The sequence below is a fragment of the Phyllobates terribilis genome, unplaced genomic scaffold, assembly GCF_046119375.1.
Source record: "Phyllobates terribilis strain yellow unplaced genomic scaffold, ASM4611937v1 Scaffold_3__8_contigs__length_932513732, whole genome shotgun sequence".
NCBI classification, from domain to species: domain Eukaryota; kingdom Metazoa; phylum Chordata; class Amphibia; order Anura; family Dendrobatidae; genus Phyllobates; species Phyllobates terribilis.
Window position 1 is genome coordinate 462802398 of NW_027362763.1, and position 26293 is coordinate 462828690.

Sequence of the window (26293 nt, forward strand, 5' to 3'; positions counted from 1 at the left end):
AGCAACATTTTTTTTTTATTTTTTTTTATAAATAGGGAATTTTCCAGTGACTCAGCCCAATGTTATACAATTCTGTGAATCGCCTGAGGGTTACAAATGCTCACTACACCCCTAGATGAATTCCTCAAGATTTGTAGTTTTCAAAATGAGGTCACTTGTGGGGGTTTCTGCTGTATTAGCATGTCAGGGGCTCTTCAAATGTGACATGACATCCGCAATCTATTCGAGCCAAAATTGCGCTCCAGAATTCAATTGGCGCTCCTTCTCTAACTAGCCCTGCCATGTGCCTAAACAGTAATTTTCTACCACATATGGGGAAATCGGCATACTCAGGAAAAATTGCACTACAAATTGTACAGTCCAATTTCTCATTTTACCCTTATGAAAATGAAAAATGTGGGGCTAAAGCAACATTTTTTGTGGGAAAATGTGATTTTTATTTTCGCAGCTCAACATTATAAAATTCTGTGAAGCACCTGCGAGTTCAAGGTGCTCACCAAACCTTTAGATAAAATCCTTGAGGGGTGTAGTTTCCAAAAAATGGGGTAATTTCTGGGAAGTCTCCACTGGGTTAGGCATATCAGAGGCTCTGCAAATGCGACATGGCGTCTGCTATCTATTTTAGCCAATTTTGCACTTCAAAAGATGAATAGTGCTCCTTCCCATCCGAGCAGTGCCATGCGCTCAAGCAGTAGTTTTCCAGCACATATGGGGTATCAGTGTACTCAGGAGAAACTGCACAACAAATTGTATGGCCCATTTTCTCTTGTTACCCTTTTGAAAACGCAAAATTTTGGAATAAAGCAATATTCTTGTGGGAAAAATAAATATTTAAATTTTTTGTGCCACTTTGCTTTAAAGCAAACCTGTCAGCAGGATTTTAAGTAAACTACATGCAGTGTCATGTTGGGGCTGCTGCACTGATTAAAATGATACCCGAGGTGAAGAAATCCGTCTTGTGGTTCTTGTTTAATCAGTGTTTGCAGTTTTGAGTTAATGAGATGCTCGTGCTCCGGGCGGGACTGTAGGCAGGGTCTTATCCTGGTGCTCTAGGCCAGATCAGCAACAAAAGACCTGCCCACGGATTTCTTTACCTCAGGTATCATATTAAATCAGTGCAGCAGCCTCAACATGACACTGCCTGTAGTTTACTTAGCAAAATCCTGCTGACATGTTCGCTTTAATCCCGGTGAAGCCCCTAAAGGGTTAATAAACTTCTTTAATCTGGTTTTGAGCACTTTGAGGAGTGCAGTTTTTAGAATGGTGTCACTTTTGGGAATTTTTTTGTCACATAGGCCCCTCAAAAGTCACTTCAAATGTGATGTGGTCCCTAAAAAATTTGGTTTTGTGAATTTGTTTAAAAAATGAGAAATTGCTGATGAACTTTTAACCCTTTTAACTCCCTAGCAAAAAAAAAAAAAAATGTTTCAAAAATGATGATGTGAAGTAGACATGTGATAAATGTTATTTACTATCCATTTTGTGTGATATATCTATCTGGTTTAAGGGCATAAAAATTCAAAGTTTGAAAATTGCAAAATTTTCTTTTTTTTTTGTCTCTTTTTGTTTATAAATAAACGCAAATCATGTCGACCAAAATTTAGAATTAACATGAAGTACAATATGTCAAGAAAAACAAACAAACAGTCTTTTGATTGTTTCTCCTGCAGTAAACAAACTATGCAGAATAAGTACAAGGGAACACTTGGATACAGTGTGTTTCGTTTAATGCTCATTTGGACATTGAAAATCTTTCTTACCACTTGCCTACTCAAACCTTCTAGTAATTCTCCCCTTGGTGTTTATACAATGAAGTAACACTGCCACTTATTCAGCAGGACAGTAAACAGCTTTAATTGAGGTTAGGCTTAGTTCTCATCTGTATCTGACCCCCATGAGGAGACGCCATTTTAGGTTTTGTCATTTTGATCAAAAGAAAAAGTGAAGGCACACTAAATGGATCCCATTATAGGCAACAGGGCCCATCTAGTGCGATTTGTCAATTGATCGGTTTCCTGCATGAATGCCATTGTTCTTTTCCTATAAAATAGCAGGAACAGTAAATTCTAAATGCAGGTATGAAGTCAGCCTTTAAAGTTACTTCAATTATCCTCCAGTGTAGAGTAAAAAAGTCATAAGTTAGTTACCGGTAATGGGATTTTTCGGAGACCATGACAGCACCACGAGAGAGGGGATCCGCCCACCAAGGACAGGAAACCTACAGGCTTAAAAGAAGCAGCCCTCTCCCTCGCCTCAGTTTGGATTACAGAGCATTGAGAGGACCACCAGGTTAGTAGACACAGCAAACAACCGTAAAAATAATATTTTTATACAACACCAACTCAGTGTGAAATCTTTAATAAATAAGGAGTGCTCCCATAATATGAAGGGAGGGAATGTAAGGGTGCTGTCATGGTCTCCGAAAAATCCTGTTATCGGTAAGTAACTTATGACTATCGGTTGACCATGACAGCACCACGAGAGAATTGCAGAGATAAAGAAGTCTAGGGAGGGACCACAGCCTGGTCAGACGAAACACCCAAATCCAGTCTATAGTGCCTATAGAAGGTAGATGGAGAAGACCAGGTATCAGCCTTACATATGTCTTCAATCGAGACACCCGTCTTCGCCGCCCACGAGGTCGCCACTGCCCAGGTAAAGTGAGCCTTCAACCCCTGTGGCGCTTACTCACCGATGGAAGCATAAGTTAGAGTAATAGCCACCTAGCTATGGTGGACTTAGCAACCTTAAGCCCCTTTCTAACCCCTTGGTAGGAGATAAACAAAGAACTATCTTTCCTGAAAGCCTGGGTGACCAAAAGGTACCTAATCACACATCTTCTTACATCTAAAGTATGGAATTCGGCCTCTTTTTGGTTGCTTGGATTAGGACAGAACGAGGGTATGATTATTTCTTGGAGTTTATGGAAACGGGAAGCTACTTTAGGGAGATACGCTGGGTCAGTTCTAAGAATTATTCTATCGTCCAGGATCTGAGTGAAAGGTGAAGCTGAAGACAGAGCCTGGATGTCGCTGATCCTCCTAGCTGATGTTAGAGCTATTAGAAGCGCTGTTTTAAAGGAGATGGACTTAAGGGTTGCTCAATCTATTGGTTCAAAGAGTGAACTAGTTAGTGCTTTTAGAACTAAATTTAGATCCCAGGGTACTAAATTGCTTTTGATAACAGGCCTGGATCTAAACATGGCTTTGATAAAGCGAGAAACCCAATAATTGCCTGCCAAGTCACAGTTATATAGGGCACCCAAGGCAGAGACTTGGATTTTTAGGGTACTTGTCGCCAACCCCAACTCGTGGCCCCTCTGTAAATACTCTAAAATTTTACCAATTGGCGCCCCGTCACCAACGGTAGAAACAGAAAAAGATAAAAATTTCTTCCAAGTTCTAGCATAAATTCTAGTAGTGATAGGTTTTCTACTACGCATTAGTGTAGCCACAAGGTCCCGAGAGAATCCTTTGCGTTCTAACAGAGACCTCTCAAGTTCCACACCGTCAAGTGGAGGCCAGGAGCTTGAGGATGGACTATTGGACCCTGGACGAGGAGATCCGGAATCTCGGGCAGGACCCAAGGATCCGAGATGGACATGTTTCTCAGGCATGAGAACCAGGGCCTCCTGGGCCAAAAGGGTGCGACCAGAAGAATCCTCGCCTTGTCCTCTCTGATCTTTCTTAGGACCATGGGAAGAAGATTCAATGGGGGAAAGGCATAGGCCAGGCTGAAATCCCAAGTTACCTGGAGGGCATCCACGGCCAGGGGTTTTTCTCTGGGATTTAGGGAACAAAAGAGCTCAGTCTTTCAGTTTAGTCTTGTGGCAAGGAGATCTACCACAGGAAGCCCCCATCTTCGGACTATTTGGGAAAAAATGTCTTGTTTTAGTTCCTATTCTCCCTGCCTCAGAGAATAGCGGCTTAAGTAGTCTGCTTTTATGTTTTCTTTTCCTTTGATGTGGAGGGCCGTTAAGGAGATGGCATTCCGAAATCTGAAAAAGATGATCCGTCACTATCAGTGATCTTGAACGTGTACCCCCTTGATGGTTCACGTAAGCTACCGCAATCCTATTATCTGAAAGGATCTTAACGTTTTTATAATGAAGGAAAGGCAAGAAATGATTAAGCGCTTTATCCACTGGTAACAGTTCTTTAGTGTTGGAGGAAAGACCTTTTTCAGTATCTGACCAAGACCCCTGGGCTACCATATCCCCCAGATGGGCACCCGACCCACGGGAGCTTGCATCGGTGGTATTTATCTTAGTGAACTAAAACACCCAGGGAACCCCTCGAGATGGGTGAAAGAGTCGAACCTACTACTGTAAGGACTCAACTGACCGGGCTGACAAGAATATTCGTCCTTCTAGGTGCCCATTTAACAAAACTTCATTATGTAGAACGTCACACTGGAGTGGTATTGTGCCCACAGAACCCCGGGAAGGCGAGATGACAGGGTACCCAACAAGGACATTGCAGCTCTAAGGGACATGACCGGGTTTTAGAACGCTTTTCCTACCAGAATTTTAACCTTTTGTTTTTTGGCTTCTGGGAGGTAACATACTTGAAGGTCTGAATCCAGCATAATACCCAAAAACTGCTGAATTTTTGAAGGCACTACTGTAGATTTTGCTAGATTCAGGATACTGCCCAGACTTTCTAAGATGGAGGTTACTAATTTTAGGTGTTTAATACATTGGGAGGCCAAGTCTCCAACTATCAAAAAATCATCCAGGTAAGGGATAATTAAAATATCATGTTCCCTAACATGAGCCATGACCTCTGCTATAACCTTAGTAAATACCCGGGGAGCTATGGCAAGACCGAACGGCAGTGCTCTAAACTGGAAAATGTTTAATTTTTCCATCTATGATCAAAGCTACCCTAAGCTATTTCTGGAAATCCTTATGTATAGGTACATGGTAATAGGCGTCTTTTAAATCTAATGCTACCATGTAACAGCCTGAAAAAAAGCAACTTTATTGTTGATTTTACAGATTCCATCTTTAAAGGTGGGGACTATCAAAAACTTATTAAGGGTTTTCAAGTTAATGATACACCTAAATGAACAGTCAGGCTTAGAAACCAGAAAGAGCCGAGTAGAATCCTAGCCCCTTTTCTGCTGCCGGGACTTCCACCAGGACCACTTTATGAACCAAGTCCAGGACTTCCACTTGTAGGGCCGTCTGCTCCAATACTGAGGAACGGACTGGGGTCAAGATGAATCTCCCACGAGGAATCTGCCAAAACTCGAACCTCAGACCCGAAACTACAAGATCAAGGATCCATTTACTGGCAGAAATTTTTGTCCAGGCAGGCAAGAAGCCCAACAGGCTCTTCCCTACCTGGGCTACGAGTCATTGACTCGGTTTCCGGGCCCTCGATTAGAAGAGCCGAATAGGAGCCTTTCGGCCTGCGGTCTTCCCATTTCTCCTGACCCTTTTGCAGTCTTTTTCGTAGAAATCTTCTTTTATGGAAAGGACGTTTATAAGCGGGAACAGGCAAGCTAGGGAACCCTTTCTTTTTGTCACTAGCTTTATCCAGAATCTCGTCCATTACAGGCCCAAAAAGATGCTCCCCTTCACACGGTATAGCACAGAGTCTCGTTCTTGCCTGAATATTACCTGGCCAACATTTAAGCCACAGGGCTCTATGGGCTGCGTTAGATATGGCGGCCGACCTTGCCACCAGTCTGAATCTGCAGAGGCATCCGCCAAGAAGGCGGCTGCCCCCTGTAAAAGTGACATATCTGATAAAAATCTCTTTCCTGGGTGTGTTATTCTTCAGATGGGATTCAAGCTGGTCCAGCCATATCATTAGGGACCTGGCTGTACAAGTATCGGCAACCACTGGCTTTAAAGCCCCAGCAGTCGTTTCCCAGGTCCCTTTGAGAAAGGTGTCAGCTTTCCTGTCCAAAGGGTCCTTAAGTGCCCCCATATCGTCAAAAGGGAAGAGACGATCATGTAGATGCCTTAGCTATGGCCACATCTATTTTTGGGACTTTCACCCAGGAGGAAGAAGCCGAGTCTTCAAAGGGGTATTTTCTCTTAAAGAAAGGAGGGAGAACACCCTTTCTCTCTGGTCTTTCCCATTCTCTACGAATCAAATCCTGAAGTTCATCATTAAAAGGAAAACTTCTTTTCCTTTGCCCCAGCCCCCTGAACATTAAGTCCTGGACTGATTTCTCTGGTCTGGCATCTGTAATGCCCATGGTTAAGCGAACCGCTTTAACCAAACCATAAATCTCATTAAGTGGAAAACAATGCTGACCGGCACCACTGTCTGAGGAACTGGATGATGAAGAGGCTGAGTTGTCGGAGTCCAGCTCATAAGGAGACGACAAAATCATCAGGGGCTGGGGAGATCGCACACTCTGTATCCACCTTTCTCTTAGCCTTTTTAGAGAGGATTTTACTAATTTCAGACTTGACTAAGGTTTTCAATCCCGAGGCAAAACTAGGGGTTTCATCTGCTAGCGTCTGATTGATACAGGATTGACACAATTTTTTGGGATACGAGTCTGGAAGGACGATGTTACACAATGCACATTGAAAATGCTTGGTCTTGGAGGCACACTTCTTCCCCTGTTAAAAGATAGTAATGGAGTATCCCTTCTCCTCTTCTAATTGAACTTTCTCGAAGATCACTTACCCAGGCGGCTCAAAGGGCTGGTACCGGTTTGCAGGAAGGACCTTTCTCAGCCGGGGGATCTTCCCTGGAGGCTGCAGATTCATCCATCCTGCTGGAGCCATGATGACTGGACCTAGATACCGAACCTCGCTTTCCTGAGGACCGGGCATTACCAGTAGCTCGAGGGCGATGCAACTTTTGAAGCTCCACAAACAGCCGCTGAGATGGTGAAGATGGCGGCTGCTGAACTTGCTGCTGCTCACTTTCAGTCTCCATGATAGGTAGAAGTGAAGCTGGGAAGCCCGGAACAGAGGTGCTTGGGCCAGTTAAATAGCTGCACCTGTTCCCCCCCTTACATTAATCTCAATCACCTGTTTATATTTTATTATATACATTTTTATTATTTTTTTTTTTGGAGACAAGGGATGCCGCTGCGGTTAGTACCGCACTTATACTTGCGATTGAGATGCACGTGACCAGAACTTCCAGGTCCCGGTCACGTGATCGCCCGAGGCGCGGTGACATCATCAAGCCGCGACTCACAGGAGGCCGGAAGCACGCGCCTGCGCAAGCCCTGAGGACGCCGAGATGCTCCAGCCGCCGCCTACTTCTTGTTCTTTCAGTAAACTCAAATGCACATTACTAGCAAGAGACCATTTCTGGCTATAAGCTTCTCTAGTGTGGAATTTCCCGGAATCTTCCCCTGTGGCTTTATAGGTTGTGGATGTGAAAGACCATTATTTCATATATCGTGGTCCTGTCCTAAGGTAAAGATTTTGGATCCATTACTATCACTTTATACAATCAGCTACTCATATTTCTTTGATTCAGTCACCTTGGGAGACTATGCTAGACATTCAGAAAGTCATTATTCATGTTTCTTGCAGCTAGGATAACCAATGCAGGTTCAATAGAAATCTCCCTCAGTTAGCCTTGATAGAGCAAAATTTAAACTTTCATGGATAATAGTTAACGAGAAACTTTCTCCTTAGATCGAATTCCCTTGTTCAAAAAAAGGATTTGGTCTCCTTGGATCCAATACTCAGATGACATGTGAATATTCTGTACTATAGTCATAAATTCAGTTGTCAATCTATTTTTTGAAAGTGAGGTCTAGAGACTTTTTTCCCCTTTTATTTCTGGTTACTTTCTTTTTTTGGTTGTCATTAACATTTAAAAAGAGAAAACACAGTAGTCTGACAAGAAATGGCTTCACCCAACCAATAACCATGAGTGGAGAAAAGTTTTTTTTGTCATCATTCATATTCTCTGAAACAAGGCCAAGAAAGGAAAAATTCTACGGGGGTTTGAAAACTTTTGAGCACAACTGTATTCCTAGTGTTCTTATCAGAAGTCTCACATATATTAATTATTTTTATAGACAAGGATTGTATTACAAGATAAAAAAAAATATTGCCAAATGCTGCACACAACTGCTCAAGTTAGTTAACTTGAGGTTAAATTCCTGTGAAAATTGTCTGAATAAAGTTTCTAAAATAAATAATAATTAACAATCTTACAAACAAGGCTATGGTTAAGAAAACAAAATCAGCAGTGCTTACTGTACCATACAACTCAAATCTGCTTTAGCAAATGACTCAGTAGCATATAATTTTGAAACACATTTACAAGGCAATACAAATAATTTATATTTCACATAGAAGTTATAGAAAATCCACTAACCTTCCAGACACAAGTAAAGAAAGTTTATCAATTGGAGTTTTCCCTTGAATTGCATAGCAATGTTCCCTTTCCAGCGTTATCACCTCTGCATTACAGTAAGAGATGATCTTTCGGAAAACAGTTAGTGAGATCCCCAGTGGTTGAAAGACTGCAGTATAGACATCTTGAAATTCTTTCTCAAAGGTGACACTCCTCAGCTGATAGGCCAAGTGAATAATTTGCACAATACAGATTACCAGGAGGATGAAGTTCCAGGAAAAGACATCAGCGGCACAGACATTCAGCCAGGCCCAAATACAAGTACAGAGAAAACTCAAGGCAAAAAAAATGTAGACATATAAAAGTCCAGAAAAACCACTTCCTCCCATGCAACCCAATACAAAGAGAATACTGGCCAGGTGGTATACAGATCCCTCAGCCTCTTGCTTCCAGCTGGTGCACACAGGATGTCCAATCACAAGGCTCTCCCAAAAACTCAAGTTTCCCTCCATGCTTTCTGTTCTCATGTTGGCTTCTACATCTGAACTGCAGTGCTTCTTTCTTTCAAGTAACCACTCATGTTGTTTTCCCATATCTTTTGTTTCCTGAAATGTAACATCCACTCCAAAAATAACTGGATGGTCATGACAGCTCAGAATGAGGTTTGTGTTCATCCATATTAGATTATGTATTTAAAATACGGCTCTTGTCATTAGGGAATGAGCAGATTTAGCATTAGAGCGGTCTTTCACCGCCACAGCAGCATCCTTATCCTCAGTAGTATTCAGATCTGTGCAAGCCTGTGGTATCCAAGTGTAGAAAGCGTTGCCTGTCTGAAAAGAAATCAAACACTTAATTATATGCATGCAGGTAAACTCCTATTGTACGACGATCAGAAAGAGCACCATGAGAATGTATTAGCCAATAAATTAAGCTGAATTTGCTGAGGACGCTCATGTTATGCAAAGGCATGCTTAGCTCCTACTTACTGCTGACACCACTTCATTTTACATTTATTTGGCTTCCCATGAGCATGTTTATCTATTACATCTAATTCCTAGTGTAATTCCACACTTATCTTTGCTGTTATCATTCATAGAAACGCATGGCTTTTTTTGTTATATAATACATGTATTTGGGTTTGGGGGTAATTTTACTCGGCTTTATGTAATTTACTATATTGTCTGTACTAGTTGCTGCGAAAACCCTTTGGAAGTACCCATATTTCTGCATTAATGACTAACAAAATGAGGTCTGATTGTTAGCAAAGTGACAATCCTAGACAAACACAATATAACCAAACTAATAAGAAATGGACAGTTGTACAATTTGTGTATTTTATTAGGCACACTGGGTAAACATCCAGTGCAGATAAAGAAAAAGTAAGTGAACCCTTGAAGTTATTAACCAGAAGATCCACAACGATTTGAAGAGGAATTTTCCATCATTCCTCGTGATTGTGCTTTCAGTCATCAATATTTCTTGGTTGCCTTGTATGCACTGAACTCTTTAGATCATGTCACAGAATCTCAACAGTGGTCAGGATTCTTTGGCTTAATTTATGTACTAATGTCTCTTTAGCTTGAGGTCATAGACTATTGCAATTACGTTCTACTATAAAATGTTTTAATACACTTTTGGACTTATTTTTTCCTCAATGATCACATGGCACCAGGCCCCGAAGCAGTAAAACAAGTCAACAATTCAAAATCATGAAGCTCCCTCCACCATGCCTCAAAGTTGGGATGGAGTTTTGGTGTTTGTGTGCAGTGTTCGCATAACATTTGCGCTAAATGGTTCTACTTTTGTCTCATTTCTTCATAAATGATTTTCTAAAAGCATCATGGAACAACAGATAGTCACAGGCAAACTGGAGATGGGTCACAATGTTTGTTCGACAGTATTGGCTTCCTTCTAGTGATGAGCGAGCATGCTCGATACTCGATTGAGCATCGGGGTGCTCGGGTACGCTTGTTACTAGATTGAGTATTGTGGGTGCTCAAGCGCAATGCTCGAGTTTCCATGCTTTCGGGTAATTAGCCCCCAGCTGTCTGCTTTAGGGCGGACGACACTTTTTTAATTTATTAACAAGTTAATAAATAAATGAAAAAAACGACGTGGGGTCCCCCCTATTTTTGATATCCGGCCAAGGTAAAGCAGACAGCTTGGGAAGGTCCATGGACATTGGCCCCTTTCAAGCCTAAATACACCAGCCGGCAGCCACCCCAGAACTGGCGCATCACATTAGATGCGGCAATTCTGGTGCAAAGGCAAATAGGGGTAATGTTTTTTGGGGTTGATGTCAGCTGTGTTGTGGAGAAGAGGAGACTCTCCTCCGGACCCGGGTACCATAGTACCTGTAAAAAAAAGAATAAAATAAAAAAATATACATTATACTTACCTTCTGATGGCCCCCAGTGTCCTTATCCGATGCGTCTTGGCTTGCCGGCAGCTCGCGGTGGATTAAAAGGACCTGCCATGACGTAATTTAGTCATGTGATGGGTCACGCCACCGCCGACGTCAGCGGTCGTGTGACCAGTCACATGACTAAATGACGTCATGGCAGGTCCTTTTTAGACCCCCCTACGGGGGCTAAAAAAAAGAAGGAAAAAAAAATTCTTAAAATATTAAGTAAAAACCCCAACAAGTTCGAACCGCTTTTCCAATTAGGAATTTTTTTTTAAATATTTTAATCACATTTGTTGAACATAAAATTTTGGGGTGTATCATTTAAAAACTCTCACTCAGTCCAATTATATACTACCAGTACAAATAGATGCGAGTCTGCTGTTTTATCCCTTGCAACATATGGGATATTTCATTGAGACTTTTCAAACATTATTTTTGAAGAATATGAGAATGACACAATCTGCTTCTGAAATTACTCATGATAATTTATTAAAGCATGAAAGTCAGACTATGTATTCTTTGAGTAAAAATGAGCAAGTAGTTATACGAGCTGCAGATAAGTGCGGTAGGACTGTGGATCTAGACTACTCCTATTACTCCGAGAAAGTGAGGTGTATTTTGGGTGATTCACAATATTACCAGAAAATGCAATCTTATCCTTCAGATATATATTTTCAGGATTAAAATTTGAGTTTAATTGAGTCAGAAATATGAAGTTTTTTGTTTTGTTTTTTAATATCAAGAGCCATCAAATACCTAGTTTTTATTCTTTGCCAAAAAGTCTAAGACAACCTTTGGGCCACCCTAATTTCTGGGGTAAATTCGACTACATGTCACTTATCTCCATACATAAATTTTTACAATCTTAGGCCTCATTCAGACGTCCGTGTTGAAAATACGTGTTTTTATCAGTTTTTTCATGGATAGAACATGTGCCCATTATAATCTATAGTGCTATACACGTCTGTGAAAAAATACAGATGATATGTCCGTTTTTTTCCAGTATCACGGATGAAAATTGCCAATACGTGGCAGCAGAGCCGGCTCCAGGGTATCATGGGCCCCGGGCGAAAGTCTCAGTGGGCCCCTTTAACAAACATACCACGATTCATGATGCAAAGATAAGGCGGAGAAATATAGGTATACAACACAGGGCCCAGCCTGTCCCCTCATTTTTTCACATATGCAAACATGTGTAAGGGGGTGACCGGAACGGTCATGCGCCTCTTCCCTCCTTGTGCACATTGTAATATACTCTGTTTATTATATGTATATGAACATGCATGTGACAGTTGTCGGACGCGTTAACTGCAGGGTTAGTGTAGGCTTAGATAGGTAGATTGGGGTAGTGCAGAGGCGGGCACTTTAAGATAGGAGAGAGTTAAGCTAGGAGAAAAGTTAAGCTAGGAAATAGTTAAACAATTTGGAGCTGCTCAGTGTGGGAGGAGCAGGTTAGTGGAGACTGGGGGGGGGGGGGGGGGGGGGGGGAGTTCCTGTTTGAGGGCAGTTGTTGCAGGACCAGGTGAACAGTAGGAGCATGGTCGTTCGAGCAGCAGAGAACAGTCTGCCTGTAAACACACAGGTTGTCCCATAGAGTTCTGGACATACGGTCCACAAGAGGTAGCAGTAAGGCTTCCTCTAAAACCTCCCCAGGCTACGGGAATAGTCAGATGGGGATTAGTCCAGAGAAGGTTGTGCGGGACACACAAAGCAGCAAGTGTCTCAAGGGTCAAAGCGGCCAGCAAAGAAAAGGAAAGCTTGAAACGGACGGATGGACGGTGAATCAAGAACATGTGCTGTGTAAAGATGTACATATACATTATGAAGACAAATTCACAAAAATACGTATGAACAGACAAATATGTGGCACCCCAGGGGTCTGGTTGCCACAGTGGTAGAAATACCATGTCTGAGAGCGAGCAAGGTTTTCATGGTCAGGAGCAATATTGCATGCCACACCTCCTGCCCCAGTCCAGGGAGGGGAGGAACCTGCCCTTTATAAACTGGATCTGGGGTGGGGTTAGAGAGTCGAGTCGAGTCTAGTTCCAGAGAAGGGACAGAGCAGCAGCAAGGAGCTCTGTAGGAGCCAGGAGCTGAAGACAAGGGACTGGAGCAGGGCTCGTCCTGGCAGAAGACGCAGAGAACCGGACACCGGGGTCTGAGGCTGTGGGGATATCTACATCCAGCAGCAGAAACCACCTGGCAGGGGATTTCAGGTTCTCTGGCCATAGGAAGCCTGGCGGCTCAGTCACACACAAGGGACCGGCACCACCATCGAGGAGCGGAAGGCACCAAAGGCCCCAAGTCACCAGCCGGTACACTCAGGGACGTGGGCTACTACACGACTACAGCAGGGTAGCCAGGAAGAGTACAGTCAGACGGGAAGGCCTATACCTCCACCTGGCCAGGGGGACTCTTGTTCGCTCACAGACTGACCAGGCCTCTAACGTTAGCCAGTGTTCCCGGCAGGGCCTTCTTCATTACCAACAGTAAAGACCCTGAACTGCACTGCACGGACTCTGAGTCATTTCTGCTGCGCCCACGCACCACAACCCTCACCATCTACAGACGCTGCCCTGAGGCTATACTCCTCCCGTGGGGAGTTATACTACCCTCTGCTGCGCACACAATATCAGCCTCAGCGGTCTGCCCCGCAGCGGCGGTTCTCAGTGACCGCAATCCACGGGTGGCGTAGTCGGACATTTAAATATTACAAAACCAAAGAAACAGATCCGCCACTGGTTTGACCACTCTGAGCCACGGTACCAGGTCGCCGCCACGGAGACTACAACCCCCAGTATCACACAGAGACCTGGCTCCGGGTATTTCCCTACACACACGGCTCAGGGGGCGCATCAACTTTGGCGTAGTCGGCAGGATTTCATGCCCGCAACCACCGGGTACTGCGTGCCCGAAAGAAAGACTGATGATATTTACCGTGGTGAAGTTTCCCGCCATCCGCCACCAATTTCCCGCCATTGGGCGCCATTTCTGGGACGCCGCGTGGGAAGAAGAGGGGCGTGGACGCCAAAGGCACGTGAGAGCTGAAGCCCCGCCTTACGCACTGACGTTGCGCAAGGTCCTGGATGGAGCTGAGCGGACGCCAACTTCACCAGCGTGCGACGCAAGGTCCTCGACCCCGACGATCGCCTGCGGAGCCGCGGCCTACGGAGAAGAAGCAACGGAAGGTAGGCCACGGTTAACTAGGGGGGAGGAAGACACCAGGAATGGAGGGAGCTCCCACCGCCAGCTGCCGCAGTGATGCCGTTCACGATGCCGTATATCCCCGGAGCGGCATGGTTACCCCAGTACTCAGGGGAGTCGCATACCCTGAGCGACTTTAAAGAAAGACTGTATAGCCTATTCAAAGTATACCCCCTGTCCAAGGAACAAAAAGTGAGCATCGTGACAGGCCAGTTAATCGGGGAAGCCCAAAGAGAAGTGAAGTCCTGGTCAGCCAGGGAAAAGGGGACTGTAAAGGAAATACTGGCCCATCTAAAGGACACTTTTGATACAAGCACCTCAGCAGAGATTAAGCTAAAATTTTATGGGTGCAAACAGCGGGCACAAGACAGTATACGGGACTATGCTTTGAATTTGCAGGAGGCCCTGAGAGCCATTAAGCAGGCAGACCCTGACAGAATGCGGAATGAGGATAAGCTGTTGACTGAACAGTTCATTGAGGATGTACAGTCCAGCGTCCACCGAACCCAGTTGCGTGTAATGGCCCTGCAGAACCCTGATGTGGACTTTGCGCAGTTCAAAGACAGGGCCATCTGGGTGCTCCGAGAACCAGCACCAGGTAGCGCTGTAACCCATAGGCGCCCTGCTATCACCTATCACCAGGAGGAGGCGCCCTTGTCTGCAGAGCCTGTGGGAGCTGATGCACAGGCTTGACAAAGACCCGGCTGCAGACCTGCACCATCAGGTCCAAGAACTGACCAAAAGAGTTGCCGCGCTAATCAGAACTGTGCAGTCTTTATAGGTGTCTTCGCCAGGAAAGATCCAGCTGGCTTCCAGTCCGGAGGACGTCCCTTGCAGTCGACAGAGGAGGATCCCATCGTCCAGAGGAAGGCCCAGCGACCGCTACAACCAGGACGGACAACCCATCTGCAGCTGCTGCAATCAACCAGGACATATGGCAAGGTACTGTCATTTAAACGGGCCCAACCTGGGGCAGATGCCTGGGGGTCGGCCCTAAGATCATCAGGCCCATCGAGCTGCCGTGATAAGTACATAGGGGGACGACCGGTCTTGCTTGTGGTGCTGGATGGCATTCCTATGAGTGCACTACTGGACACCGGGTCACAGGTAACCACCATCCCCTATGTGTTTTTTAAGCGGTACTGGAATGACTCGGATATTACCCGCTACCCAGATGACGATTTGAGCATCATAGCCAGCAATGGTCAGCCCGTACCGCAGGTGGAATTCAAGGAGGTGACCATCAAAATTGGTAAAGTTGAACTGCCAGCGCAAGGACTGATTATTGTGGACATTGACCGTCGTGAAAGCCAACCTAAGATAACCTTGGGTACTAATGTTATTGAAAATTGTCTTGCAGAGATAATTGTCATATTACAACAGGTTGCGGTGAATGCCATCTCCAGCCAGCAACGTGTCCTACAAAAAGAGATCAGAGCCCTGATGAAAAGGCAACAGGTAGAACTGCCTGGTGGTGAGATTGGTAGCGTTAGGATGAGTGACCCGTTCCCTATCGCCATGCCCCCAAAAAGCGAGATGATGATCTGGTGCCGGACTGCAATCGGGTTAAGAGGAAGGGACTACCAAGCAATGGTAGAACCCGTCTACTCAGACAGTAGGCCCACTATTTTGACAGCACGGGGGGTGGTCGATGTACGCCATGGGAGGGTACCCGTCCGCATCCTAAACATTGGGGAAAGAAGTATACTTGCCTCGGTATGCTACTCTAGCCAAATTGTTCACCGTTAACCAGAACTCTGTAAAGGCCGTGGAACCCTTGCCTCCATCTCAACCAGAGGAGGGTAACTGCTCCAAGAAACAAATGGAGGACTGGCGTCAGAAACTGCAAGTGGGCACCGACTCCACTCCCTCACACCAAAAACAGGGAGTCTACCGGGTGGTGCAGGAGTACGAAAGAGTCTTTAGCAAACACCCGCTAGACTTTGGGCAAGTAAAGGGGGTAGAACACCACATCCCCACAGGAGACCACCCACCCATAAAGGAAAGATACTGACCTGTACCCCCTGCACACTATCAGAATGCCAAGGGAATGTTGCGAGAAATGAAGGAGGCTGGGGTAATCAGGGACAGCTGTAGCCCCTGGGCCACTAGTTCTTGTGAAAAAGAAAGATGGCACCATGAGAATGTGTGTAGATTACAGAAAGGTCAACCTTATAACACACAAAGATGCGTACCCGTTACCCAGAATAGAAGAGTCCTTAGCTGCATTAAAAACTGCTAACTTCTTTTTCACTTTGGACCTTACTAACGGGTACTGGCAGGTTCCTGTAGCAGAGGCAGACAAGGAGAAGACTGCATTCACCACCCCGATGGGTCTCAGCGAATTCAACTGTATGCCGTTCAGGCTCTGCAACGCACCAGGAACCTTCCAGCGGTTGATGGAGTGCTGCCTGGGGCACAGGAATTTCGAGACGGTCCTGCTATACCTGGACGATGTCATCGTGTATTCCAAAACATATGCAGACCATCTGAAATACCTGGCAGAGGTGTTAGACGCCCTGGCAGGCTACGGCCTAAAAGGTGAAACCCTCCAAGTGTCATCTACTGAAACCAAAAGGTACAGTACCTGGGACACGTGGTGAGTGCTGACGGAGTAGCTCCAGACCCTGATAAGATCGCAGTGATTAAGGACTGGCCAAGACCCTCCAGTATAAAGGAAGTGCGGCAGTTCCTCGGGTTGGTAGGCTACTACCGAAGATTCATCCCCGGTTTCACCAAAATGGCAGCTCCTATGCAGGTCCTCCTGATAGGCCAGTCCAGGAAGGCCAAAAAACAGAAGCCGCCCTTCAAATGGGACAAGCTGGAGGATGAGTCCTTCCGCCAGCTGAAGATGGCCCTCACGGGGGATGAAATCCTGGCGTACCCTGATTACGGCCAGCCTTTTATTCTCCACACAGACGCGAGCAACATCGGGCTAGGGGCGGTGCTGTCCCAGATCCAACAGGGTAGACAACAGGTAATCGCTTATGCCAGCAGGAAGCTCCGGCCCACAGAAAGGAATCCTGAAAATTACAGCTCCTTCAAGCTAGAGTTCCTCGCAGTGGTATGGGCAGTGACAGAGTGCTTTAAACATTACCTTGCCTCTTCCAAGTTCACCGTGTACATGGACAACAACCCGTTGACACACCTGGACACTGCAAAACTTGGTGCCCTGGAGCAGAGATGGATGGCCCGCCTATCCAACTATGAGTTCACCATCAAATACCGGGCGGGACGCACAAATGCCAATGCAGACGCCCTGTCTAGGATGCCGAACTTGCCGGACGGAGGGGAAGATCCAGAAGAACTGGAAGAGATTGAACTCCCTGCGTTCCACCGTCGTGGGATTACCGAGTGTTCCCACCGTGTAAGGGACAGGCACTCTGCCACATTCAATCTCTTACCCCACTACAGCTGGGCGGAGACGCAAGACAGTGACCCAGCCGTCCACCTGGTAAAAGAGATGCTGACACAGGCTGATGCCCGCTTTGACCCAGACGCTCCGGAAGAAACTAAACAGCTGTGGAAGGAGAAGAGTAAACTGTTTCTCTACAAGGGGAAGCTGTGCCGGAGAATTGTCAACTCCCGGACACATGAGCAGACCTGGCAGGTAGTGGTCCCGAGACGAGACGCGGCTATGGTCCTGGAGGCATACCACGACGGAGCAGGGCACTTTGGATGGAAGAAGTTGGAGTTCCTGTTGCATGAACGGTTCTTCTGGGTAGGCATGAGAGGGGCCATTGAGAGATGGTGCAGAGACTGCGGCCCGTGCAACCTGAGAAGAAAGGACCGTGCCAGCCAGAAGACTCCCCTGCAGTCCATCATCACCAAGCAGCCACTAGAACTGGTAGCCCTGGACCATGTGAAGCTGGCTCCAAGTAGGTCCGGGTACGTCTACGCCCTCACTATCGTAGACCACTACTCCCGGTTCCTGGTGGTGGTCCCTGTTAAAGACTTAACAGCTCAGACAGCAGCCAGAGCCTTCCAGCAGCACTTCTGCCGTCCACACGGGTATCCGGAGCAAGTGTTGACTGACCAAGGTCCAGCCTTCGAAGCGGAGGTCTTCCAGGAGTTCTGCAACCTGTATGGCTGCAAGAAGATAAGGACAACGCCCTATCACCCCCAAACCAACGGATTGCGCGAGAAGATGAACCAGGTGGTGATAGACTTGCTGAAAACGTTGCCCCTGGAAGAGAGCAGTCTGTGGCCTGAAAAACTGCCTGATCTGGTGGACTTGTATAACCACATCCCAGTAAATTCCACCAACTGCACCCCGGCTTACCTAATGAGAGCAGAACCTGGTAAGCTGCCTATTGACCTGGACATGGGAGTCCTGACACCAGAGGACACCTCGCCAGAGGCAGACTGGGATACAGAACGGCAGCAGCAGTACCGGAAAGTGCAGGAGAGTGTTGAGAAAAGTCAGTCTCAAGCAAGAGAAAGGCAAGAGAGGACTTACAACCAGCATGCTCCCGCTGTTCCCCGGGCACCTGGAGAGCAGGTCTTGAAGAGGAAAAGGCGGCTCCATAAGTTGAATGACCAGTTGGAGAAAGACCCGTACACAGTACTGCCCTCAAGTCATGACAATCCGAAAGTATGTATTATCAGTAAGGATGGAGGAGAGACCACAGCCACTGTCTCCAGAGACCACCTGAAGAAGTGTCCCGAACAGCTGCAAAGCGCTGATGAAGACCAAGATAGCCCTCAACCCGCAGAGGAAAGGGAAGAAATGGTCAGTACAGTACTCGGAGAATTTCCCCGGTCCTGGACACAAATTAACAACGCTATTATTACCTTTCTCCAGCCAGCCCCTCAAGGGCCTACAGAAGAGCAAGTAGAGTTGGGAGAGCAACCGGCCCTGGAGGCAGAAGATTCCATACCAGCAGCCCAGGAGAATCAACCCTCTGCTAGTAGTGAGCCTGCCGTGCCCGTAGTGAGCCAAAGAGTACGCAGAAAACTGCCCAGCCTACCCAAAACATCTCCAAATACCTGTAGTGCAGACACTAGTGAGCCCACTACACAAGGGGTAGAAACAGGGGACCCAGAAAGGACACCACCAGATAGGGTGTTACGTAGGTCCACCAGGAGCACTAGGGGTCAAATGCCCGCTCGCTGGGTCGGTCTGCGTATCAGCCCCAAATTATTATCGGTGAGAAGGATAACATTATATATGCCATGTTTCCTATCTGTCGAAAGCTAAAATCATGATCGAAATTATGGCATTAATATCTCCCGCCTGTGACCTCGAGGGGGATAGATATCATGATGGTTGAGGATCTCCTAATATTTTGGGACCTTGCCGCATCCCTTTTACCTGCCTCCAGCTGAGGTCACCAAGGGAAGGTATATGGGCATGACTCTTATCTGATAAAAGCAGAGTCTGAGTTATTATAATTGTTCAGTGCTGGGAATATAGCTTGCTGTAAGACTGTAATATATTCCAATCGGAGAGCTCCCCTCCATAAAGATCCAGCGCCATTTCTGTGACATTCTAGTAATTTTCTTTTGTTATTCTCTTTTATCTTAGGTGTTTGCATATACTGTATTATTTTGTCCCCTTTTGTAGTATCTTTTTATATTTTTACAAACACGGTCTACTTTTTGGATTAAATAAATAAAATGTAATGCTTTGTTCCTCTTGCTGTATAAACCGCATTCCTCTGGGACATCATCATATACAGTTATATGAAAAAGTTTGGGCACCCCTATTAATTTTAAGCTTAATGTTTTATAAAAATTGGTGTTTTTGCAACAGCTATTTCAGTTTTATATGTGTAATAACTGTTGGACACAGTCATGTTTCTGTCTTGAAATGAGGTTTATTGTACTACCAGAAAATGTGCACTCTGCATTCAAACAAAATTTGACCGGTGCATAAGTATGGGCACCCCACCAGAAAAGTGACATTAATATTTAGTAGATCCTCCTTTTGCAAAAATAACAGCCTCTAGTCGCTTCCTGTAGCTTTTAATGATTTCCTGGATGAAGGTATTTTTGACCATTCCTCTTTACAAAACAATTCCAGTTCAGTTAAGTTTGATGGTCGCCGAGCATGGACAGCCCTCCTCAAATGATCCCACAGATGTTCAATGATATTCAGGTCTGGGGACTGGGATGGCCATTCCAGAACATTGCAATTGTTCCTCTGCATGAATGCCCGAGTAGATTTGGAGCAGTGTTTTGGATCATTGTCTTGCTGAAAGATCCATCCCCTGCGTAACTTCAACTTTATCACTGATTCTTAAACATTATTGTCAAGAATCTGCTGATACTGAGTGGAATCCATGCGTCCCTCAACTTTAACAAGATTCCCGGTGCCGGCATTGGCCACACAGCCCCAAAGCATGATGGAACCTCCACCAAATTTTACTGTGGGTAGCAAGTGTTTTTTTTGGAATGCTGTGTTTTTTTGCCGCCATGCATAACGCCTTTTTGTATGACCAAACAACTCAATCTTGGTTTCATCAGTCCACAGCACCTTCTTCCAAAAAGAAATTGGCTTCTCCAAATGTGCTTTTGCATACCTCAGCCGACTCTGTCCTTAACAAGAACTGTCCCTGTGTTCTTCCATTTCCTTACTATGTTCCTCACAGTGGAAACTGACAGGTTAAATCTCTGAGACAGCTTTTTGTATCCTTCCCCTGAACAACTATGTTGAATAATCTTTGTTTTCAGATCATTTGACAGTTGTTTTGAGGAGCCCATGATGCCACTCTTCAGAGGAGATTCAAACAGGAGAACAACTTGCAAGTGGCCACTTTAAGTAGCTTTTCTCATGATTGCATACACCTGGCTATGAAGTTCAAAGCTCAATGAGGTTACAAAACCAAAAAAAGTGCTTTAGTAAGTCAGTAAAAAGTAGGTAGGAGTATTTAAAACAAAAAAATGATAAGGGTGCCCATACTTATGCACCTGTCAAATTTTGTTTGAATGCAGATTGCACATTTTCTGTTAGTACAATAAACCTCATTTCAAGGCAGAAACATTACTGTGTCCAACAGTTATTACATATATCAAACTGAAATAGCTGTTGCAAAAACACCAATTTTTATAAAACATTAAGCTTAAGATTAATAGGGGTGCCCAAACTTTTTCATATAACTGTATATATACACATACACACATACACACACACACACACACACACACACTCTGCCCACTATGAAGGGCCCAATGACCTGCCTAATAACGAAAGCAGCCATGGCCTTGTCCATCGATCGTCAGTCAATTGCATAATTCTCCTGATAAATGGAGGCAGAATTTTTCTTCGTGAGACACTTTAAAATGTATTCAGCCGTGAAAAACACTAAGGACACACTGATGGTAAAAAACGGATACATGGACAGTGTGAGCCAAAACACCGATGACAACAATACCATTTTTTTCACGCATGTATTGTAGAGATTCACACACAGCAGTAGGTAGTATTCACACAGGGAACACGGTCTTGTACAAACGTGCTCTTATAAAATTCCAAAGGTTTCAAAACAAAACAGCCTCTTCTGTGCACAAAGGTATAACAGCAAAATAAGCAGGTAATGACTTCCAGAGAGGGCTTACCCTTTCAGGATGCAGTCCTTCTCTCACTGCAGGCTAAACAATGCCAGTCTCTCCCAGACAGCAGTTCAGGTTCCACATCAAGCTTAGTGTGCTTCACATTCTATGGTTACTCACCAGCTCCAACACCTCTCAGGCTCTGGTACACTATCCATTAAAAGGGAATCTGTCACTATGTTTGTTTGACCTAACTAAACTTTTAATATAGGCATACAGGTTATATAGACTGCTGAAAAGAGTGATACCTGCATGCCTCAGATGCCTTGTTGTGGATAAATCATCTTTTGTCACTTTATGTAAATGACCTCTTCCAGGCTATGGGGAGGATGTTGCCTGGAAGAAAAATCTGACTCCAGAGCTTATTTTAAATAAAACGGGGAGCTACCAGTGAGAGATATGCAACTAACACAGAACAGGAGAAAATTTTGTCTTCTTGAAAACACATTTTTAGCTTCTCTCTGAGCTCTGCTGTATTGTAACAATATTACAACCCTGTCTGTCTGTGAGATGGAAGCTGAGAGGAAGCTGCAGATGTGTCAGGTATAATCACACACAGCTCTGCAGTGAGATCAGGAGAGCGGATAAAGATATATATAAAATTTATCACACTGGTAGCTCCTCCTTCATGTATACTAAGCTCTGTATGCAGAGTTATATTCCAGGCAATGTCCTCCCCATAGCCTGGAAGAGGTCATTTATGTAAAGTGATAAAAGATTATTTCTCAACAACAAGGCATCTGATATGAGACATACAGGGATGACTTTTTTCAGCAGTCTATAACCTGTATGCCCATATTAATAGTTTAGGTAGGTCAAATGTGGTGATAGATTCCCTTTATACTGTCTTTTTTCCCCTCTTGCACCAGACTGCTCAGCTCCCTACCTGACAAGTGAACACCCAGCCTGGCCTTCTAGACATAGCTAGCCATGTGCACAAAGTAAGACTTGCAGTGCTAAGAATTACCCAGTCCTACCTTGTTTAAAACACAGACGTGTGAATGAGGCCTTGCTAAATTCCATACTTACGTTATTTATCACAGTTAATTCATGAGCTGGGTTTTCTAGCATTATTATCCAATTTTAATCTTTCTTACCTTAGATGTTAATGCTTTTTATTCCAATACTCAGTATCCACTGGATTATTACCCAATTGGCTTTTTGTCAAATTAATTTTTTCTTGAAAAGTATTGAACATATACTTCATTAGAACTTTTTTTTTCAATAGTGTGGTTTACTAAACTAATAACTAGTGATGAGCGAGTATGTTATGTTAACCCTTTCGCCGAGTATGCTCGGGCGAGCACCGAGTATTTATAGCTGCTCTGCTCGGTGTTTGAATCGCTCCCGTGTGCATGATTTGCGACTGTTTGACAGTTTTATTACATGTGAGGAATGTCTATTTCTTACAAATTCCTCACATGTATTAAAACTGTCAAACAGTTGCAAATCATGCACACGGGAGCGATTCAAACATATCACCGAACAGCTATAAATACTCGGAGCTCGCCCGAGCATACTCGGAAAAGAACATACTCGCTCAACACTACTAATAACCCATGTAAGTGGTTGTGTGATTGTGACTTGTTTCGCACAGTTATACAAATTTACTTATTGGGAATTCAAGTCCCTTTTTATTGCCTCCCACCCACTGGCAGTAAGCCACATCATTTAATAGAAGCAATTCATATAATATTTATTTTTTACTAGCTTTTACCCGCGGCTTCGCTCGCGTGGAATTTGGTCTGCCACATTACGTTTCGTGACAGATCATTTTAATAGTAAAAAAAAATAATCTTAATAGTAAAAAAAATAATCTTATTTAGTTACTCGTACATCCAAAATTTCAGATGTCTAACTTCAAAACTGACGGATTCCATACAATCTTTGAACCCCTATAATATGAAGAGGGAAACTCTTGAGGGTGGAATTATCAAAATTCCTTTCTTAGGTTCTATTATAGCTTAAATGAGCACTATCTGCAAATTTCAAGATGCTAAGTTCAGTGGTTTCGGCTGTGCGTTGACCGCTAGGTGTGTCAGTCAATCAGGTTTACAGTTTTATATAATCTTCGCCTGTATGGTGTGTTTATAAAAAGTAGCCCTATGTCCTTCCCCAGGCTTGAAATTATCCATATCAAATTTCATCACAAACGGATTACTAAACACTGATTAATAAACAGGACGGACTGAAGTTACTTGCGTTTAATATTGTTCGTGTTAGTAAAGAATTAGTATGTAATTGGAATAATGGACATCTGCAGGTAATTTATCTATGTGTTTTTACTGCAATATACTCCTGTAAACTATGTTATTTGATTTCTTTCGTTCAGCGAAAATATGTAGATTTTGCGATTTAGAAACACGTGAGCAAGCTACGTATAGCTGACCGTGGGAAAAACAGGGCGTGCCTAAATGTATCCCCGCTACCTTCAAAGTTTGCCCTTGCGATTTATTGATGGTCATTGAAAATGCAACTTTAAGTGGGAACTGCAAACGTTTGAAATTAAAGGGTAAGTTATTGGGTATTATTGGGATGCGTGGTATAAGAATATTTTCACCCTTAGCTTCTCCAGTTAAAATTGTGGCCTTTACAATGTGCCACCCTAGTTCAGTGACTCGCAATCTAGTGCCATTACATAATCTCGGGGCGTCCAAGTTGCGCATTAACAAAACGGGTATACCGACCTTTAATTCGAGCTTATGAGATGGGACCCCGGATGGCTCCAAAGAGTTAAGAAACTCCACGGGGTAGCTTGTACAGTCTTCAGATGACATGACATGTGTCGATGGAGTTGTAGGTTGTTGCATCGCTGGTTACTTGGTCCAAGATAATTTTATTGATTTTTGCAACTGTTTCATTTCTTGGTGCTAGTATAGTTCTTTCACATAGCCAATTTTCATCGTGGATGTTTTGTTGCAAATTTGGAAAAACTTGAGCAATAAGTGCGTCTTCCGAATCCACAACATGACAAAATTGGTTAGTGAATAGAACCATACCTTCTTCGTCAGTTTCGATTCGACCTTCACCGATCTCGAGCAGTTTCTCAGCGTACGCGCCCGACTCTAGATCACTGAATAACTGGACACGCATGTTGGTGGTGAGGTGCAGCTTTTCAAATTTGGTCCATAAATATGAGGATTTCAGACATGCGTTAATTTCGTCTGCTGCAGTGCCTCGCTCGATGACAGGCAAAGTTTGCCTAAAGTCCCCAGCCAATAAAACAACCACACCACCCATTATTGTTTGTTTACTGTGTAAGTCTTGTAGACAACGATCAAGAGCTACGATGGCGCGTTTGTGTGACATTGTGCACTCGTCCCACACGATTAGTTTGCACTGTTGCAACAGGAGGCCACGAGCGCTGCTCTTGCTGATATTACACGATGGGGTTTCTTCGTTCACCAGATTAAGAGGTAATTTAAAGACTGAATGTGCCGTCCGTCCACCGCTTAGCAATGTTGCAGCAATTCCAGAGGAAGCCACAGTTAATGCAACGTTATGACTGCTACGAATTTTTACTAAAAGTAAATTAAGCAAGAAAGTTTTTCCTGTACCACCCGGGGCATCAAGGAAAAAAATTCCGCCTTCACCATTCTCAACTCGTCCTACTATTTTGTGATAAATCTCTCTTTGATCAGGTAGCAAACGTGGCTCAGTTTCGCAAACGTGAGCGTCTAACTGGTTGGTATCATAGCTTAGCTCTTTTATCAACTCGTTCGACAGCTCTCCTCTACGCCGCGGTGAGGGTAGACCAAAATCGGACAATTTCTTTCCAGAAATTATTAATATTTTGTCCTCGATAAGCCCCAACGCCTCATTGAAACAGAGATCATCGTTAACGTGATCCATTCTTTCAAATCTGTGCATGATATCCTCTGATAACGCAGTTTTATACTTGTTCCAGAGTTGTAGAGGATTGGATAAACCGCAAGTGCATATCAATATGGCAAACAGCTCTCTTATTTGCGCCGGGGAGCGACATAGCACGGCCTCTTCTAAGGTGGTATCCCAGTGGTTATCATCTTCCAACAACCCCTTCTTCTCACACACCTGCCGAAAAGTTGCAAGTTCTTGACCTTCAAATGTTTTTAAATCCGAGAAGTTGGTTGGACCCCTTATTACATTCAGCAGCATACGCAAGCAATAACATTAAAAATTGCTAACGTGCACCGTGTAAATGCGACCTATGGCGTCTCCTGCCTTCACACCTGGCCAGCCATCGACAGGTGTTCCTTGTAAACGACGTTTCCATTGCTTCCGTGCCACATTCCAAGTATAGTAGCGAGGCACGTCAATGTAAAGTAATGTTTTTGCAAACGTATCACTTTGGCACAACAGGAAAAATGCAGTTAGTGTAGTTTTAGGTGGTGCTTCTAATCTCTCTCTAAAATTATTTTCCGTAAAGTAAACCCTCTCGCCATTGGGTAAATGAATCGCGAGATGAGTGACGGTTGGGTGTCTCTCGTGCAGAGGCAGACCTAAGATCCACCACGCTGCTTCATTACTACTAACATATCGGCTGGTTCTAAAGGTCTGCACCTCATCTCTTGGGTCAATGTTAACATTCCCTTGCTGGCGGATGTTAAAAATAGCCTGGTCGCTACCCTTATTAATATATTTACAAATATATTTTATCGCCTGTACCGTATTACAGAACTCTACATTTAAATGAGAATTAAAAATTTTTGATAAGAGTGGAGAATATGGGACCACCCAGCTATTGTCCACCAATATTTCCTGTGTTCCTCTACGGGTTTTTATAATCGTCGTGCGTCCACCATTCCCTGGTGCTCTGCGCCTGTACAAAGGATAACCTTTGTCATTGGTT

General features: G+C 44.4%; 1 protein-coding gene across 2 annotated transcripts in view; it reads right to left on the minus strand.

Moving 5' to 3' along the window:
* Window positions 1-26293, minus strand: part of POPDC3 (popeye domain cAMP effector 3) — an 88185-nt gene that overhangs the window by 29978 nt on the left and 31914 nt on the right. Inside the window, exon 2 of one of the 2 annotated variants that reach the window (XM_073675772.1) lies at window positions 8316-9123. In XM_073675772.1, coding sequence (XP_073531873.1) covers window positions 8316-8968 — 653 coding nt within the window. In that variant the 5' untranslated portion in view covers window positions 8969-9123. Of the gene's footprint in view, window positions 1-8315; window positions 9128-26293 lie in introns of both variants that reach the window. The other variant, XM_073675771.1, reaches the window with a different exon arrangement.